Here is a 19,845-nt window from a genome sequence, read left to right as displayed (position 1 = left end):
TTGGCACAGCTCGTCGCTTCCCGCCCCAAAGAATCGACATTCCGGGCCCCTCCGGGAGCGCTGGGAGCCTGCAGCGCCCCGGGCCGGTCTCGGTTTCGCTGCCGCCGCGGGGATTCTCGGAAATCAGCTGCGGCGCCGCGCGGCTGTTCCGTCAATGGGACTCCTCCCTCCGGGGACGGGGGCGGGGCGTCCTTGAGCGATCCCACCAATCGTGGGGCGGGAGGTGTGGTCTCGGCGCCGCTGGTCCCGCCCCGCGGGGGAGGAGTTGTGGCGACGCCAACGGGCGGAGGGCACTGGCAGAACGGCCGCCAGCGTCGCGGTTGCCAGGCTGCGCACGGCGAGCTCCCGGGTTCAGCCGCGCGTTCCAGCCCGCGGGCTCCGAGGGGGCGGGGCCGAGGAGCCGGGGGCGGGGCCGGGCGGGGCCGGGCGGGGCGCGCGGGGGGCCCCGAGCTCCCTCCCCGGGCCGGAAGCCTTTCCCGGAGCGGCTGGACGGAGGGGATCCTGAGCCTCTCGGCAGGTACGGGCCCAGGGGGCCGCGCGGGGCCGGGGTGCGGGCGCGCGTCGCTCCCCGGGGAAGGCGGCAGGCCCTGGGGTGCGCCCGCTCGTCGTGAGCCTTCGTCTCTAAGTCGAAATAGCTGTCCCCTGCTGCGTGAGCGAGTCTCCCATCCAGCCCGGCCGCCGGCGCTGACACCCGGCTCCCCAGACGCTCCCGGCAGCCTCGGAATCCCTTAGCCAGCGCCTTGACCCTCCGGGCTGTGTTAGGTTTGATTCTCGCCAAAAAAAGAAAAAAGGATGTCTGAAGGTAGATACGATTTCACTTCCTTCACTGTTATCTTACGAAGTGTAAGGGGCAGCGCAGCCCGGTGGCTCAGCGGTTCAGCGGCGCCTTGGGCCCAGGGCGTGACCCCGGGTCCGGGCCGAGCCCGCGTCGGCTCCCTGCATGGAGCCTGCTTCTCCCCTGCCTGCGTCTCGGCCTCTCTGGGTGTCTCTCATGAACCAATAAAATCTTAAAAAAAAAAAAAAAGCGTAAGGGACAGAAAGGTGAAACAATTTGCCTAAGGTCACACACAAAATGCAGTCCTTTTCCAAAAAGCTCATTGAGCAAAAAATGTATGCCCAAGAGAGTGAGGGATAGCTGGGGGAAAAGCGTTACAGCCTTTAGGCCTCGTGTTTGCGGTCTGTTTTGGGAAGACCATGCTTTTTTGTTTTGTTTTCTCATATTTAAACCTTACGGTTAACTTGCCACCTTGCTCTTTTCATAACAGTCGAGATTCCTTCCTTAAGAAGTGGAGACTCTCCATTTGTTTTTTTAAAGCAGTACAGGTGCATAGATTTCAAAGCCAAGCACTAGTAAAAGCATTAAAATGAAAAATAGGAGTCCCTGACCAATCCTTTCCTCCCCGTTTCTACTTCAAAGAGGTAGAAAAGCATCTCACGATTATTCATACTGACGGAACACAATCTCTCCCACCCCAGACATTTTTCTTTCATTGGTGATAAGATCATGTCACCTTTTTTGGACCACGGATGTATGTAAATACTCTTTTCTGTTAGGTTTAATCTTCAACAAGAATAGGTTTTGATTTCCTAAGCAGGCAGTTGGCAGGGGGCGGGGAAAGAGAGGAAGAAAGATTCTTAGCCCAGCCTACTTGGTAGCAGGCAAATACCAGGTTTGTTTGTTTTTTCAAATACCAGTTTTGAGTGAAGTTTCATGGTGAAAAAACAAACAAAAGCCTCTGCTTGAAAAAAAAAAAAAAAGCCTCTGCTTTCTTTGCCCAACCCTGCCTCTGTGGGTGGGGGGGAATTTCTGGGTCTCTCACAAAGTTGATAATATACATGAAGAGTCAGAGGTTGATAGAGGTCTTAAAAGTATCACAGTCTTAGAGATTGAGTGACCTCCTTGTAGAGTATTTAAATATTTGTGTTTTTTTTTAAGTATTTAAATATTTGGAAAAAAAATAAATATTTGGAAGGAAGTCTCTCCTTCCTACATGGAGAGCAGATTGTTAAGGTTTCAGCCCTTGATAAAGCTTTGGGACCATCAGGGATCATGCTGAAATAAATATTTATAACCCATTTATGATCTTGAAATGTTCCAGCATAAGTAAACACGAATACAAATTTAAAATAAATTCACTGGGGGAGATAGATGAAATTAAGATGGTGGAAATATTAATGTTTAGTAAAGTTGAATGATGGGTAAATGGATGATTCTTGTACTATTCACTCTACTTCGGTGTGTGTTTGAAAATCGTCATTAAGGGACACCTGGGTGGCTCCGCAGTTGGGTGTCTGCCTTGGGCTCAGGGCGTGATCCTGGAGACCCGAGATTGAGTCCCACGTCGGGCTCCCTGCGGGGAGCCTGCTTCTCCCTCTGCCTGTGTCTCTGCCTCTCTCTCTCTGTGTCTCTCATGAATAAATAAATAAATAAAGGCTTAAAAAAAAGAACTGATCATTAAAACAAAAAGGCCCACATATTGCAGCTCCTAAATAGTACTGTCTGAAAGAATATGAACTAAACTGATAATATTGGTTACCTGTGGAGAGAAGAGGAAGAGACCAACATTAGGAGTGAGATCAATGTAGCTCCAGTTTTCTTTTTTTTCGTACCTTTATAATTAATTTTTTTTATTATAGTGATAAGCAATCATGAGACTGTGGATGATTTAGTCCAGCAAAATTTCCAGTTGGGAACGTGCATCCTTCAGACTCAGACCCCAAATGGCGCAGTGGGAGATGCTACAGAATCTCGACAACCCATTTCAGGATCAGCTGCATCAGCTCTACTCAGATAGCCTCCTGCCAGTGGACATTCGACAGCACTTGGCTGTCTGGATTGAAGATCAGAACTGGTGAGTTCCTCAGGAAGTGGGGTGTGGAAAGTAGTTTCTTCTGAGCCCCCAGGATCCTGGAGACACCAAAGTTGTCTAGAAGGGGTTAGGAGGCCACAAAAGACAGTAGGAACGCTGCAGGGATACTAATCCTTGTCATTCCTGGTCCCTAGGCAGGAGGCTGCCCTGGGCAATGATGATTCCAAGGTGAACATGCTGTTCTTCCATTTCTTGGACCAACTGAAGTATGAGTGTGGCCGCTGCGGCCAGGACCCTGAGTGCTTTTTATTACAGCACAACTTGCGAAAATTCTATCGGGACATTCAGGTACTTGGAGGAGCCAGGAATGGCCAAAAAGCTGAATATAAAGGAAACTGAATGTAGAGGAGTATGGTTTAGGGTATGAAACAGGACCTGGAGATGTAAAGGGATGGGCGCAGATCTGGGGAAAAGAGGGACAAGTCCAGGGCAGATCTGGACTTGGAGGGTCACTGTCAGAGAGAAGGGCAGAGTCTAGGTGACCATGTTGGGAAAAGGCTAGGTTTTAGGGTACCATTGGTGAAGAGGGGAGGGGCTAGAGACCCTGAAGGAGGGGGAAGTACTGGGGCCACTGGTAGGCAAGGTCTGGAGTGCTAGATCATTGAAGATGCTTCGATCAGTTCTTTCTCTTCCTACTATAGGCCCTTCCCCAGGGCCCTACCCAGTTGGCTGAGATGATCTTCAATCTCCTTCTGGAAGAAAAAAGAATTCTGACCCAGGCTCAGAGGGCTCAGTTGGTAAGAACAATTTGTAGTGATATTGAAAGCTCCTAGAGTAGAGAGTGACTGTGGAAGGGACTCGGGATATTTGTCTCAGAACAAGAACAAGATCCCCCACCTGCACCCCAATGTTTATAGCAGCAATGTCCACAATAGCCAAACTGTGGAAGGAGCCTCGGTGTCCATCGACAGGTGAATGGATAAAGAAGCTGTGGTCTATGTATACAATGGAATATTCCTCAGCCATTAGAAAGGACAAATACCCACCATTTGCTTCGATGTGGAGGGACCTGGAGGGTATTATGCTGAGTGAAATAAGTCAATCGGAGAAGGACAAACATTATATGGCCTCATTCATTTGGGGAATATAATATAATTATATTAATTAATTAATATATATTAATTATATTATAATTAATATAATAATCAGTGAAAGGGAATAAAGCGAAAGGAGAGAAAATGAGTGAAAATATCAGTGAGGATGACAAAACATGAGAGACTCCTAACTCTGGGAAATGAACAAGGGGTAGTGGAAGGGGAAGTGGGTGGGGGGTTGGGGTGACTGGGTGATGGGCACTGAGGGGGGCACTTGGTGGGATGAGCACTGGGTGTTATGCTATATGTTGACAAATTGAACTCCAAAAAAAAAAAAAAAAAAATAAGAACAAGATCCCCAGCCCCCCATCCTGTGATATAACTTCAGGCAGAGGTTTCAGGGATGTAAGGTCAGAATTGAAATGTGCTCAGAATCTCTTATTTCAGGAGCAAGGAGATCCAGCCCTCAAAACACCTGTAGAAAGCCAGCAGGATGAGATTGAATCCCGGATCCTGGAATTAAAGGCTATGATGGAGGTTAGTAGATGTGGCAGGAGTCAGGGTGGGTAGGGCTCAGCCTGCCTCCTCCCACAGAAACAGCCCCATCTGGGTCTTATCCCCTCTACAGAGGCTGGTGAAATCCATCTCCCAACTGAAAGACCAGCAGGATGTCTTCTGCTTCCGATATAAGATCCAGGCCCAAGGTAGGAAGCACACCGAAGTGTGGGAGAAAGACAGGTGCATGCTGGGAGGCAGGGGTGGAAGAGAGGAGAAGGGAAAAGCTCCAGTAAGCGATAATCTCCTCTGGCTACTACAGCCGCCGGCCGTGGCTATAGCCCTGCTGCCATGCAAAGCTAAAAGTGCCAGCGTATGTTATGGAGGTTGGGCTGGAGGTGTGGCTGAGGGACGGCTGGTGTACGTTGGGGGAGGTGCGTGGAAAGCTGCCTTAGCAGATTAAGTGGGCTTTTGGTTCAATTCACAACTTGCCTGAGGGCCCAGAGGTGCCTCTGCTTTGCTTGGTTCCTCTTCTTCTCCCTTCAAAATTCCCTCCACCCGTCTGACTGAGGTCCTGATCAGGATGTAGAGGGGAAGGAGCCCTAGGTCTGAGAATTTGTCTCACTCCTGCTCCCGCCATCCAGTGAAGAAATTCTCCTTAGACCCCCATCAGATGAGACAGCACCAGCTTCTGCAGGAAACTCTCAATGAACTGGACAGAAGGAGAAAGGTGGGAGGCAGACAGAGGGAGTGGGCAACGGGGAACTGGGGAAAATGAGGGATGTGGGAGCCCTGCCCTCTTAGCCTTGGCTTCTTTGTCTCTTCCTCCCTGGTTGGGTGGTGAAAGGTGATGGTGAGAAGTGCTCATCACTCACTTTATGTCTTTCTTAGGAGGTACTGGATGCCACCAAAGCATTGCTAGGCCGATTAACTACCCTTATTGAGCTACTGCTGCCCAAGTTGGAGGAATGGAAAGCCCAGCAACAGAAAGCCTGCATTGGAGCCCCTCAGGAAGGAGGATTGGAACAGCTGGAGAAGTGGTAAGAGGCAGCTCCTACCCAGCCCTTGTCCCAGCCACCGCGCTGTGCTTTGTAAATTGTAAATTGTGAATTGTAATGAATTTTCTTATTCATGTAATGAATTGCTTATCTAGGCAAGAGCCATCATTGTCCTTACTCTCTGCTCCCCGAAATGATCCCAGCTCACTTGTCTGACCACAGTGACCCTCTCTTTATTCTTACCATTCAGATAATCCAGAGCCTAGTCTTTGCTTTGGTAAAAGGAATGGATTAATCTCCAAGCTGGTTTCTCCTTCCTTTTTAACTACCCAAGAAATATATTTTTTACTTTATTTTTTAGGATTTACTTATTTATTTTAGAGAGAGAGAGAACGTGAGGTGTGGGGAGAGGGAGGGAGGAAGAGGGAGAGAGAGAATTCTTAAGCAGACTCCTCAATCCCAGAACCCTGAGATCATGACCTGGGCTGAAATCAAGAGCTAGCCACCGCTTAACCAGCTGAGCCACCCAGGCACCCCTCTACCTTTTTTTTTTTTTTTTAATTGTAATCACTATAATGTAAAAAAAAAAAAAAAGACAATTACCTCTTATCTTACTGTCCATGTGTAGCTACTATAATATACAAAAATTAAGAACTATTTTGAGAAGTGTGGTTTTTGTTTTTTAACTTAGCTGTATATTGTGGTACTTACCCATGTTATTTATTTTTTTAAATGAGACAGGCTGATGTTTCTTTTTTAATTTATTTTTATTTATTAAGTACTCTACACCCAGCTGGGGGCTCGAGCTTACCACCCCAAGAATTGAGTTGCATGCTGTACCAAATGAGCTAGCCAGGCACCCCTACCCATGTTTTTAGTTTTGTTTCTTTAAGTAGACTCCTTGCCAGCATAGAACCCAACAGGAGGCCTAAACTTACAACCCTGAGATCAATACCTGAGCTGAGAGCAAGGGTCAGACGCTTAACTGACTGAGCTACCTAGGCACCTCATGCCCATGTTATTACTATTATTTTTTTTTTTAAGATTTTATTTATTTGAGAGAGAGACAGCACGAACAGTAGGGAGGGACAGAGGGAGAAAGAGAAGCAGACTCCCCACTGAGCAGAGAGCCAGATGCTGGACTCGATCCTAGGACCCCAGGACCATGACCCAAGCCAAAGGCATACACTTAACTGACTGAGCCACCCAGGCACCCACCCATGTTATTTTTGATGATTGCCTTATAGTTCCCTATATAGAGGTAACATAATTTAATTAATGAACTCCTATTTTGGACATTTGAGTTGTCTTTTAATTTAAATAATTATTACCGGGGATCCCTGGGTGGCGCAGCGGTTTGGCGCCTGCCTTCGGCCCAGGGCGCGATCCTGGAGACCCAGGATCGAATCCCACGTCGGGCTCCTGGTGCATGGAGCCTGCTTCTCCCTCTGCCTGTGTCTCTGCGCCTCTCTCTCTCTCTCTGTGACTATCATAAATAAATAAAAATTTTAAAAAAATAAAAATAAAATAAATAATTATTACCTGTTTTGTTAAATTCCACGTATGAGTGAAATCTTACGGTATTTGTCTTTCTCTGACTTATTTCACTTAGCATAATTCTTTCTTAGCTCTATTCACATCATTGCAAATGGCAAGACTTTATTCTTTTTTTTTTTTTTTTTACCTTTTTTTAGAGATTTTATTTATTTATTCATGAGAGACAGACAGAGAGAGAGAGAGGCAGAGACACAGGCAGAGGGAGAAGCAGGCTCCATGCAGGGAGCCCGATGCAGGACTCGATCTCTGGACTCCAGGATCATGCCCTAAGCTGAAGGCAGACGCTTAACCACTGAGCCACCCAGGTGTCCCAAGACTTTATTTTTTATTATGAATAATATTCCATTGTATATATTCAACAAATATTTTGGTTTTTTCCCCCCAAGTTGTTGTTTTTGTGGAAATGGGTCAGTATTAGGTTCTTTGTAAGAAATGTAGAACACTGATTTGTGAGGGCAAACTCCATTTGTGGAAGAAAACACAGAGTGGAGGTAGCCCTAAAGGTGAGGAACAGGTTTGATTTTTGACAGAATTTTCGAATCCACAGCATGCTGATCAACCTAGTGCTGTGCTGTAGTCTCACATTTCCTTTCTTGCTGTCGAAGATCTCTCCTTCCTGGTATCTGGGTTTATGCAGCTTCTTTTGGAAGTAAGCATCAGTGAAATGTTTGGGAATTTTCACACTGCTGATACCAATTTTGGTGGAGGTGGCAATAACAAATTTCTGGTGTGTTCTATGTAGAGGAATTCGATTGAGGGCCCGAGGTCCAGTCACAGGTAGCAACCCCCACTGCTCAAATGCTTCAGGAAAACCACCTTCTTGCCTCTGTGGAGCCCAGTGAGGATGATCAGAATGGTGCCAGGAGGGGACCTTGGTGGCTCAGTGGGTTAAGCATCTGCCTTCAGTTCAGATCATCATCTCTGGGCCCCGGGATCAAACCCTCCATGGGGTTCCCTGCTCAATGGAGAGTCTGTGTCTCCTTCTTCCTCACTCTCTCTGCCCCTCCCCCAGCTCATGTTCTCTCTTTTTTTTTTCTCTCTCTCTCAAATAAATAAATAAAATCTTTTTAAAAATAATGGTGCCAGGAGTGATGCTAGCTTTCAGAATTCTCCATGCTGACTGAATGGGGTTTTTTTTGCTCTGGCTCAAGAGCTTTTGAGGCACAGCGACAGGATAATACCTAGGCATTTTGTGAAGTTTAATCATTCAGGTACCGCCATTCTTGTTACCACCAACTGGTTTTGTGACCGTAGCAAGAACCTTCTCCTTTTTCTTTTCAACTCTGGATTTAGCTACTGAATGCTTCCTGTTGTACATGGCTTTTCTGGAATACATAGCCAATGGGAAATATGTGCCAGTTTCCTCTGACTAGGACACTTTTGGCTGCAATGGGGCGTCCCCTTCTTTGGCATTTTAACCTTGAGGTCACCATTTTTAATCTTGCCACAAGCATCAGCCTTCTTGGCTCCAGGTTTCTTCTCCTTAGTATCGGCTTCTTATCTTTTCACCCACCATCTTGCAAGATGGGAAAGGATTCTTTTTTTAAGTTTATTTAACTTACTTAAACCATCTCTGCACCCAATGGGGGGCTCAAACTCACAACCCTGAGATCAAGAGTTATGTGCTCTTCCCACTAAGCCAGCTGAGCACCCGGATTTCTTGCTATTTTATACTGTTGGAGTAAAAATCCTCATAACTACATCTTTATTTACATCCCTAATTATTTCTGTAATATAAATTCCTAGAAGTGGTATTCCTGGGTTAAAGTATATAGCTTTCCTTTTTGGTGGTGTTATGTTGATCCTTTGTTTTGTTTTTAAATATTTTATTTATTTATTTTTTAATATTTTATTTATTTAAGAGACAGTATGGGTAAGGGGGAGGGGCAGAGGGAGAGGGCAAGAAGCAGACTCCCCACTGAGTGTGGAGCCCAATGTGGGCCTTGATCCCAGGACCCTGAGATCATGACCAGAGCCTAAGTCAGTCGGTTAAGCATCCAACTCTTTGTTCAGGCAGATCATAGTCTTGGGGTTGTGGGATTGAGCCCCATGTGGAGCTCCCCCTCAACACAGAGTCTGCTTGAGATTCTTTCCCCCTCCCTCTCCCTCCCCTTCTGCTCCTCTGTGCTTCCACTCTCCCTCACTCTCTTTCTCTCTCAAATAAATAAAATAGATAACATATTTTAAAAAGGTGCAGGGGTGGGGGACACCTGGGTGGCTCAGTGGTTGAGCATCTGCCTTTAGCTCAGGGTGTGATCCCAGAGTTCTGGGATCGAGTCCCACGTCAGGCCTCCTGCATCGAGCCTGCTTCTCCCTCTGCCTATGTTTCTGTCTCTCTCTCTCTGTGTCTCTCATGAATAAATAAATAAAATCTCTAAAAAAGGGGGAAGGGGTGGGCTCCTGGGTGGCTCAGTGATTGAGCGTCTGCCTTAGGCTCAGGGCATGATCCCAAGGTCCTGGGATCTAATCCCACATCGGGCTCCCTACATGGAGCCTGCTTCTCTCTCTGCCTATGTCTGTGCCTCTCCCTCTGTCTCTTATGAATAAATAAAGAAATTCTTTTCTTTTTTTAAAGATTTTATTTATTTACTCATCGAGACAGAGAGAGAGAGGCAGAGACACAGGCAGAGGGAGAAGCAGGCTCCATGCAGAGACCCTGACGTGGGACTCTATCCAGGGTCTCCAGGATCACGCCCTGGGCTGCAGGCAGCGCTAAACCACTGCACCACTGGGGCTACCCTAAATAAAGAAATTCTTAAAAAGCGAGGGGGGGGTGGCGCTTGAATGACTCAGTCAGTTGTGTCTGCCTTCAGCTTGGGTCATGATCCCAGGGTCCTGGGATCAAGCCCTGCATCAGGCTCCCTGCCTAGTGGAGAGTCTGCTTCTCTCTGCCCCTCTCCCTGCTCATGTTTCTCTCTCTCTCTCTCAAATAAATAAAATCTCAAAAAAAGAAAAAGAAAGAGCTTTATTGATTTTTTTTTATTATAAATATAATGTGTCTCAATTGGAAAAAAAAATTCAGACAACTTAAAAGAAAGTAAAAACTGCCTATCTGCATAACCTGATCATGCAGCGGTACTCAGTGTTAGGGCTTTTGAATACATTTTTTGCAAATTTTCCCTATGTATATACATAAATATACAATCCATCTATTTTAAAGGTTTTAAATTTGTTTAAGATTTATCTTTTTGACAAGGAGAAAGAGAAAGCAAGCACAAGCAGGGGGAACAGCAAAGGGAGAGGGAGAAGCAGCCTCCCCGCTAAGCAGGGAGCCCGATGCAGGGCTCAATCCCAGGAAATCATGACCCAAGCCAAAGGCTCAACTGGCTGAGCCACCCAGGCGCCCACCTACCAAAGGTTTTATATTTAAGTAATCTCTACATCTAACATGAGGTTTGAATTTACAACCCCAAGATCAAGAGTCACATGTTCCAGTGACTGAGCCAGTTGGGTGCCCCAAATATACATTTATTTATTTTTTATTTTTTAATTTTTTTTAAAGATTTATTTATTTATTTATGATAGACAGAGAGAGAGAGAGAGGCAGAGACACAGGAGGAGGGAGAAGCAGGCTCCATGCCGGGAGCCAGATGTGGGACTCTCTCCCGGGACTCCAGGATCACGCCCTGGGCCAAAGGCAGGCGCCAAACCGCTGAGCCACCCAGGGATCCCCCAAATATACATTTATTTTAAAAGAGGGCAGGGCAGCCCTGGTGGCTCAGCGGTTTAGCACCACCTTCAGTCCAAGGCATGATCCTGGATACCCAGGATCGAGTCCCATGTCTGGCTTCCTGCATGGAGCCTGCTTCTCCCTCTGTCTCTGCCTCTCTCTCTTTGTCTCTCATGAATAAATAAATAAAATCTTTGAAAAAAAAAATAAACGAGGGCAGGTCATATCATAAATGTACTATCTTGTGGTTTTTAGTTTTTATTTTATTTTTTTATCTTGTGGTTTTAAAAAATTTAATATTTTTAGATATTTTCCCATGTTAAAAATTTGAGCCTGGGGGCAGCCCCAGTGGCGCAGCGGTTTAGCGCCGCCTGCAGCCCAGGGCGTGATCCTGGAGACCCTGGATAGAGTCCCACGTCAGGGTCTCTGCATGGAGCCTGCTTCTCCCTCTGCCTGTGTCTCTGCCTCTCTCTCTCTCTGCATCTCTATGAATAAATAAATAAAATCTTAAAAAAAAAAAAAAAGGGATCCCTGGGTGGTGCAGCGGTTTGGCGCCTGCCTTTGGCCCAGGGTGCGATCCTGGAGACCCGGGATCGAATCCCACATCGGGCTCCCAGTGCATGGAGCCTGCTTCTCCCTCTGCCTGTGTCTCTGCCTCTCTCTCTCTCTCTCTCTGTGACTATCATAAATAAATAAAAATTTTTTTAAAAATTTGAGCCTGGGTCACCTGACTGGCTCAGTTTGTGGAGCTTGCAACTCATTTTTATTCAAAGATTTTTTTAATTTATTCATGAGAGACATGGAGAAAGAGGCAGAGACATAGGCAGAAGGAAAAACAGGCTCCCCATGGGGAGCCCAATGTGGGACTCGATCCCAGGACCCTGGGATCACGACCTGAGCCAAAGGCAGATGCTCAACCACTGAACCACCCAAGTGCCTGAGCTTGCATGTGTATTATAGCATTATATGTTAATTCAATTGAAATAAAATTTTATTTGTTGATTTTTTTACATATTTTATTTATCTGTTCATGAGAGACAGAGAGAGAGAGAGGCAGAGACACAGGCAGAGGGAGAAGCAGGCTCCATGCAGGGAGCCATATGCGGGACTCGATCCCGGGACCTTAGGATCACACCCTGAGCCAAAGGCAGATGCCCAATTGCTGAGCCACCCAGGTGTCCCAGAAATAAAAAAATAAAATCAATTAAAAATTTTATGGCTGGCTCACTCAGTAGGGCATGTGAGTCCTGATCTGGGGGTCATGAGTTTGAGCCCCATGCTGGGTGTGGAGCCTACTTAAAAAAGTATGGACTGTGCAGCCAGAATGCCCGGATCACATACAGCTTACTCCATACTAGTTCTGTGACCTCAAGCAAGTCACTTAACCTTTCTCTAGAGTTTAATTATCTGTAAAATGAGGATAATAATAATAGCTGTCTCATAGGGTTGTTATAAGGATTAAATACAGTAAGCACTTAGAATAATAGTACATATGAAGGGTCATATGATTTTTTTTAAAGATTTTATTTATTTATTCATGAGACACACACAGAAAGAGGCAGAGACCCAGGCAGAGGGAGAAGCAGGCTCCATGCAGGGAGCCCGACGTGGGACTTGATTCCAGGACCCCAGGATCACACCCTGGGCTGAAGGTGGTGCTAAACCACTGAGCCACACCAAGCTGCCCTGAAGGGTCATATGAAAAGTAGCTTCATTACAGAAATAAATCTTTCACCATTTTTTTTTTAAGATTTGATTTTATTTATTCATGAGAGACACAGAGAGGCAGAGACATAGGCAGATGAAGAAGCAGGCTCCATGCAAGGAGCCCGATGCAGGACTCGACCTTGGACTCTGGGATCACGCCCTGGGCTAAAGGCTGATGCTTAACCACTGAGCTACCCAGGCGTCCCTTTTACCAGTTTTATATGTGGAAGTGCCTTTGATTTTTATTTCTTGGATTATGAATCATGTTGCATAATCTTTCCTAAGCTTCCTGGGTTCTTTTTTTATCCCAATCACTTTCTGCCTCTCCACATAGTAAAAGGGAAGCTTCTGGAGCCTGTCTGGGGAAGACCAGGAAACTCATCAGTTTGCTCTCTGTCTCTGGAATCCTATCACCTAGGTTCACAGCTGGAGCCAAGCTGTTGTTCCACCTGCGCCAGCTGTTGGAGGAGCTGAAGGGATTAAGTCACCTGGTTAGCTATCAGGATGACCCTCTGACCGCAGGGGTCAACCTGCGGAAGGCCCAGGTCCTGGAGTTGCTACAGCGCCTGCTCCACAGGTCTAGAGGCCGGGGAGGGACCTCCAGGGAGGGCAGAAGGAAAGAGCAAGAGGAGCTATTCCTGCAGAGACTGAACTCTGTATTCTCTCGGCCACCTCTCTCCCCAGAGCCTTCGTGGTAGAAACCCAGCCCTGCATGCCCCAAACTCCCCACCGACCCCTCATCCTCAAGACTGGGAGCAAGTTCACTATCCGAACAAGGTTGGCATTTCAGGACTCATTCCTGCTTCCTTTTTCCAGCCCTCATACTACTGTTTGCTTTCTGGCTTTAGATCTTTCCACTCTTGTCTTCTCCCTTTTCTCTTTAATCCACCTACCTCGTCTCTTTCTTTTTCTTTTTCCCATCTACCTCTTCTAATCTCTTACCTTATCTTTTCCCAACATTTGATCTCTCCAGGAGATTGAAGGTGACCACTTTCCCCTCTTCCACTTAGGCTCCTGGTGAGACTCCAGGAAGGCAACGAGTCACTGACTGCAGAAGTTTCCATTGACAAGTAAGTTGGGGCACGTGGGGCCACAGGGTGGCAGGGACATGGGCTGCTGGGGCAGAGGAGACCCACTCTTCACCCGAGGGCCCTGGGGCTGTGTTCCTACCCCGCCTCCTCGCTCTTGTTGAGCACTATGTGACATGCGGCTTGTCCAGTCCTCATTTGTCCCAGGAACCCTGTGAGTTAGGTATTAGCAGTGCACAGTTCAGATGGAGAGACAAGCCCAGAGAGATTGTGTCTCTTGTGCAAGGCCATAAGACTCGTGAGCACAGATTTGGGTTTGAATCCAGGTCTGTCTGATTCTAAAGACTAAACTCCTAACTTCTGCACTGTTTTGGTTCTCAGTGAATTTTTTTTTTTTTTTTTTTTTTTCAGGAATCCTCAATCACAAGGGTAGGTGTCTGATAAGGATGCTGCCGACTTGGGTGCACTGCACAACCTGCATAATAACCACATTGGGGCTCAGACAAGAAGGAGGTTGACTTGGTTGGGGGTTGGACAAAGGGAGGAGGGGAGGTCTGGAATGAAGTAGGATTTTTGTTGTTTTCCTGCTGAGTATTTAGAATAACTCTTCTCCTCTTCTCCATATATCTTCTTCCTCCTGGAATAGCTTCCGGAAGTTCAACATTCTAACCTCAAACCAGAAAACCCTGACCCCCGAGAAGGGGCAGAGTCAGGGCTTAATTTGGGACTTCGGTTACCTGGTAAGAAGGGCTAGCAGCCTAAGGTTCTGGTCCGGTGCAACGGGCTGAGGGAAGTTCCCAGGCCTTGGGAAGTCTTGAGGCGAAATAGGGGTTCCAGGGACCCTGGAGTCCTCACTCTGGCATTTATTTTATTTCCTGTCAACTCACAGACTCTGGTAGAACAACGTTCAGGTGGCCCAGGAAAGGGCTGCAATAAGGTGAGGCCTGGCCAGAGCAGCGGGGGGATGGGAGGAGCTTGCCACAGGGCCCGCTGACCGCTGTGTCTTCGGCTGTCCTAGGGCATGCTGGGTGTGACGGAGGAACTGCACATTATCAGCATTACAGTCAAATACACCTACCAGGGTCTGAAGGAGGAGCTGAAGGTGAGTGGAAATGGAGGGCAGGGAGAGATGAAGCAGATCTGGCGGAAGGCATTCAGGAGGCGTTAAAGGAAGCCTCTCCAGTGGGAAGTTCTCCTTTGCCTCTGTCAAAGCTAGAAACATCCCATCCCTCTCTCTGACTCTTGTTTTCTCTTCAGACAGACACCCTCCCTGTGGTGATTATTTCCAATATGAACCAAGTTTCCATTGCCTGGGCCTCGGTTCTTTGGTTCAATCTGCTTAGCTCAAACCCCCAGGTAGGAGATGGTGCTAATGGTGCTGGGTGGCAAGGAAGGGTGTGGACGCTTGGCCTGAGGGTGCTCCTTCTGAGCCATCCTGCCCTCTTCCCACTCTTGCAGAATCAGCAGTTCTTCTCCAGCCCTCCCATGGCACCCTGGAGCTTGCTGGGCCCTGCTCTCAGCTGGCAGTTCTCCTCCTATGTTGGCCGAGGCCTTGACCCAGACCAGCTGAGCATGCTGAGGAACAAGCTCTTTGGTACAAACCTCCTTTTCTCCCAGCCTTTCCCCAGCCGTAGTCTCCCCAGCCCTCCACCCTTTCTATTCCAAGGACCCTGGCCTTGCCTGCATCGATTACCTGAACTGTCTGTCTGTCCACAGGTCAGAACTCTAGGACTGAGGGCGCATTGTTATCGTGGGCCGACTTCACTAAGGTAACTCCCTGCATCCTGTGTGACTACGTCTAGCCCCTGTGCAAACACTAGTCCTTGCCCTCCTTACTGCCATCTGCTCACTGGGGGCGACTAATCATGTCTCTTCCTGCCTTTTCATTCCTCCTGCAGCGAGAGAGCCCTCCTGGCAAGCTACCATTCTGGACGTGGTTAGACAAAATTCTGGAGCTGGTACATGACCACTTGAAGGATCTCTGGAATGATGGGTAAGGCCTTGGTCAGTCTCCCTCGCCCCACCCCTAGCTTTCTGCCTTTCTGGGCTCGAGTGGACTCTGTGCGCCCTCATGTGGCAGAAAGGGAGAGAGCAAGCAAATGCTGGTGCAAGGTCACGCGCCTGACGTTTTCGCTCATGATAATAGTCCTAGCATCTGTTGTGCTCCAGAACCTGCTGGATGCTCCTTATGAACTCTCTCGTGTAATCCTTACAACCGTGTGGAGTCAAAGAGAAGTTAAAGAATTCACTCAAAAAAAAAAAAAAAAGAATTCACTCAATGAAAAAAAAAAAAAAAGAATTCACTCAATGGGCCTGCTTGGGACTCAAACCCAGGCCTCATCTGACTGCAGGCCTGTGCTCTTCCCATCACACTACCTGCTCATTTGCCTTTCCAAGGTGCTTTTTCATCTGTGACCACACTGAATCCTCAAACCTCTTCCAGCCCTAGAAGGTGGATACCGTCAGTAAGAGGAAGTGACTTGGCCAAGAGCAAGGGCCAAACCCTGGCGCTGTCTCCCTGTACAAGGAGAGCAGGACAGCAGGACAGCAGGGAGGCATGAGGGCCTCACAGCAGCTTTCTGTTTCAGACGCATCATGGGCTTTGTGAGCCGGAGCAAGGAACGCAGGCTGCTGAAGAAGACCATCTCTGGCACCTTTCTCCTGCGCTTCAGTGAAACATCAGAAGGGGGCATCACCTGCTCCTGGGTGGAACATCAGGATGATGGTCAGCTGCTTCGCCCCGATGTTCCCACAGCCTGTCCTTTATGTCCCTCTGCCAGCCCTTGGCTTCCCTGGTTCTGTCTTGAATCCCTCAGCAGGTTGGGGCTTAGATGGCCAGGGTGGGGGACTCCTAGACCCGACTGTTTCAGGCCTGCCTCTTCCCACATCCATTCTGCAGATAAGGTGCTCATCAACTCTCTGCAACCCTTCACCAAGGAAGTGCTTCAGTCTCTCCCACTGACCAAAATCATTCGCCACTACCAGCTGCTTACCGAAGAGAACATACCTGAGAACCCACTGTGCTTCCTCTACCCCCGAATCCCCCGGGATGAGGCTTTTGGGTGCTACTACCAGGAGAAAGGTAAGGATCGTTGATGTATGTCACTGAAGATTGCAGGGACTCAGGCATCTACAGATCCAGCTCCTTTCTTCCAGACATGGAAAAATTGGTAGCCAGAGAAACGAAAGGATTTGTCCCTGGGACATGGCTAGTTAGTAGGGAAATACAATTATCAAGACCGTTTACACGAGGGGTCCTTGGGCCAGGTGTCCAGTCCACTGACCTCCCTGTCCTCCTGCATATGTCCCCCACAGTTAATCTCGAAGAACGGAGGAAATACCTGAAACATAGGCTCATTGTGGTCTCTAACAGGTGAGAGATGCATTTCTTGCCCATCCTCCCTGGCCTTTGCTGGCTGATGTGGCGACCCAAACCCGCTCAGTTTGCCTCTCTGGCCTTCTTTCCTACGGGCCCATAGTCTCCAACCTCTAGGTTTTTTCCCTCGTTCTGCTAGCCTCTTTGTTCCCTAGTGCTCTGCTGCTATCCTTAGGTTGTTTCCACAGGGCTTCCCTGCTAATCAGAGTCATAATCACTGACGTTAATGGGCATCTACTTGAAGCATAGTACTAGATTTTTTTTTTTTTTTAGAAACAGATTTCTTTTTATTTTATTGAATTCTTCTGAGAACCCATCCAATTAGGTGATAACAGCCATATTTAAGAAAGTTTATTATGTGGCAGGTACTGGACTAAATATTTTGCATTTAGTTTCTTATTTATTGAATCTCCATAATAGTCCTGTGAGGCAGACATGGGTATTTCAGCCGAAGAGCCTGAGGTTTAGTGTGGTGAAATGGCATGCCTAAGGTACATGGCTAGTAAATGATCCAGGTCTGTCAGATTCCAAAGTCCTGCTTTTAACCATCCTACTCTCTGAAGCGTTATTAGGTGGTGATGGTTCCATTTTATCGATGATAAATCTGAGGCACAGAAAGCTGAAGATCACCTATCTAATAAATGATAGGATTCAAACTCTGGCAAGCCTAACTCCAAAGCCTGTGCTCTTAAACCCTCTGCTGTATTGCCCTGTTGCCACCTTTAAAAAAAAATTTTTTTTTTTTAATTTATTTAAAAAGAGAGAGAGAGAGAGAGAGAGAGAATGCACGAGTAGGGCCGGGGTAGGAATAGAGGGACAAGCAGAGAGAATCTCAAGCGGACTCTGCTCTGAGCATGGAGCCCGACGCAGGGCTCAATCTCACCACCCTGAGATCATGACCTGAGCAGAAATCAAGAGTCAGATGCTTAACCAACGGAGTCACCCAGGTGCCCTTGCTCTCTTGCCTTCTCAGCCGAGAGAGATAGTCTCCGCTTGCTCCGCCATTCTCCAGTTCACCTAAACAACTAAGCCCTGCCCTTTTGTGTGTATTACCGCATCCAGACAGGTGGATGAGCTGCAACAACCGCTGGAGCTTAAGCCGGAGCCAGAAGCAGAGTCCTTGGAGCTGGAGACAGGACTAGACCCATTGCTACAGCAAGAGCCATGCCTGGAGTTAGAGCCACTGCTAGCGGCTGGGCTGGATCTGGGGCCACCACTGGAGCCCATGCTGGAGCCTACGCTAGACATGGTACCCCAGGGAGTGTCAGAACCAGACTTGGGACCAGAGCTGAGGCTGGAGCCTCTCCCAGACCCTGCATCACAGGCAGTGCCAGAGCCAGATCTGCCCCATGATCTGAGACACTTGAACACTGAGGAAATGGAAAGTAAGTGGTGAGATGGGCCTGGGGAAGTGGGGACACCTTCCCTTTACCAACTGCCCTCCCTTTCCCATTATAGAAAAGGCTAAACTCTAAGCTCCTCATTGGAGGGAGGCTCATTTCTTTGTGATCCCTTTTATTATGAAATGTAAACGCCTTCTCCTTCCCTGACCTAAGTGCCCCCTCACACCTTGTCCAGGCCTCTACTGCCATCCTCCTTCATTTTCCCTGCGGGATTGGGAACTTCTTACCAAAGATCAGGGACTGATTTCTTTTTCTGGACTGTCTAGTTTTCAGAAACAGTATGAAGATTGAGGAAATCATGCCAAATGGTGACCCACTGTTGGCTGGCCAGAACATCATGGATGAGGCTTACGTCTTCCACTCCAGCCATTTCTACACGGATGGACCTTTGATTCCTTCTGACTACTAGGAACTGCATTTCCTGTTCTTCCTGTATCTTTTGTCCCTGCTACCCCCTACATCATGATGTTGCTCTCTAAGAATGGAAAACCCATTCTAAGCTGGTTAAGTTAACTCTGGGTTTTGGAGTGGAAAGTAAAACCATACTACGGGTACGAAAGAGGCACCAATGAATCAGAATAGATGTTAGCGATGGCTCTAACTACTATTTTAGGCCTGTTTGGGGAGGTACAGGAGTTCTGAGGGTAGGCCAGGACAGTTAGGAGGTACTTAGAAGGCTCAGGCACTTGGAGTGGCTTCTTTCCAGTGTGGGAGGAACGTCAACATTCGAATAGTTGGTCAGGCTAATGTGGTGGTGCCCACAGCATTGGCCATTGGTAGGGAACAGAGACATGTGATGGGATTCCATTTCTCTCTTCTGGTTCCCTAATGTCTAGAATAATCTTTTCCTTCCTTCTTCTTCTCACTCCTGATTCAAGTCCTAAATTCCTTTGTTTCCTGCAGAAATTGAGAGCTTTCTGCTTCAGCCTATCATGTGAAGCTCCCCTCAAAAGAAGGGAATAGGAGATAAACCTCCTCTGCTTAACAGTCTCCTCCCCTGCCTCCCAAGCTGGCCACACCCATTCCTTCCCCTAAAATGATCCTGCCAATCTAATATGCCTGTGAAGCTTTGCACAATAATTCTCTCTGTCTAGTCTCCACTTCCTCACTGCTTAGGAGACCAACTGTTACTCTTGGAGGTCAAGGATGGTGGAGTTGCTGGGCATTTAGGAATCGCTTTTTATAGTATAGGTAGAATTTGAAATTTTTACAGAGCAAGATCTTGCTCTGCGTCTTAGATATTTCTCTGTTAAGATATCATTCATTCTTTTGTGCAATATATTGTTTTTCTGAAAGAGTTTCTGTTCCTTGGGTGTGGACCTGGGCAAAAACCAGGTTCCTGGAACTTAGAACCTTGAATGTTTTTCATGGGGCTCCAGACAATCTCACACATTAGTCATTCCCAGGGAACCCCAGGACAACTGCCTTTGTTCTAAAATATGTTTCTAGTATGACTTGAGACGTAACAGAAGTGAGGCCCTGCACATGGGGCTGTTTTCTGGCTGGTATGTTAGAGGAATAGTCCTGTTCAGAAAGAGGCCCTTCTGAGCAGATGTGGCTAATAAACTTCGTGCTGACCTAGAAGTGTTTCCTCTCTGAACTTCTTTACTTCTCTGCTCACAAAGACTAATGTCCTTGGAGACACTAGCAGGCCATGTAAGATCAAGGTCAGCAAATCAGGACCCATATTCCACTCACCCCAGTAGG

General features: G+C 47.5%; 1 protein-coding gene and 1 pseudogene across 5 annotated transcripts; one reads left to right on the top strand and one right to left on the bottom strand.

Moving 5' to 3' along the window:
• Positions 1-399: 399 nt before the first annotated feature.
• STAT2 (signal transducer and activator of transcription 2) lies at positions 400-19,722 on the top strand. 5 transcript variants are annotated; one of them, XM_049115663.1, is made up of 24 exons: positions 400-517; positions 2,638-2,852; positions 3,005-3,158; positions 3,512-3,607; positions 4,352-4,441; positions 4,533-4,608; positions 5,062-5,129; positions 5,291-5,439; positions 12,750-12,908; positions 13,016-13,108; positions 13,342-13,401; positions 13,771-13,788; positions 14,006-14,099; positions 14,249-14,296; positions 14,378-14,461; positions 14,617-14,715; positions 14,818-14,953; positions 15,076-15,128; positions 15,258-15,352; positions 15,948-16,084; positions 16,259-16,441; positions 16,675-16,732; positions 17,798-18,120; positions 18,405-19,722. In XM_049115663.1, exons 2-24 carry the CDS (start codon positions 2,722-2,724, stop codon positions 18,545-18,547), a joined length of 2,547 nt encoding a protein of 848 aa, XP_048971620.1. In that variant the 5' UTR covers positions 400-517; positions 2,638-2,721; the 3' UTR covers positions 18,548-19,722. The 5 variants fall into 5 exon arrangements, with proteins under 5 accessions (XP_048971620.1, XP_025332765.1, XP_048971621.1 ...); XM_025476980.2 differs by having other exon boundaries at positions 5,044-5,129; XM_049115662.1 differs by lacking the exon at positions 400-517 and adding an exon at positions 593-802.
• Positions 6,286-11,385, bottom strand: LOC112678057 (60S ribosomal protein L6-like; annotated as a pseudogene).
• Positions 19,723-19,845: the final 123 nt, after the last annotated feature.

Source organism: Canis lupus, chromosome 10 (assembly GCF_003254725.2).
Source record: "Canis lupus dingo isolate Sandy chromosome 10, ASM325472v2, whole genome shotgun sequence".
Classification (NCBI taxonomy): domain Eukaryota; kingdom Metazoa; phylum Chordata; class Mammalia; order Carnivora; family Canidae; genus Canis; species Canis lupus.
Note: the sequence above shows the minus strand (reverse complement) of the source record. Positions and strands in the feature narration are given on the sequence as shown.

Bases quoted from the DNA above. Each gene is read 5' to 3' on its own strand.
- STAT2 (XM_025476980.2), top strand. From the start codon at position 2,722: ATGGCGCAGTGGGAGATGCTACAGAATCTCGACAACCCATTTCAGGAT. The intron at 5,440-12,749 runs GTAAGAGGCAGC...CCTATCACCTAG, and splicing joins TTGGAACAGCTGGAGAAGTG to GTTCACAGCTGGAGCCAAGC. The intron at 15,129-15,257 runs GTAACTCCCTGC...TTCCTCCTGCAG, and splicing joins CGTGGGCCGACTTCACTAAG to CGAGAGAGCCCTCCTGGCAA.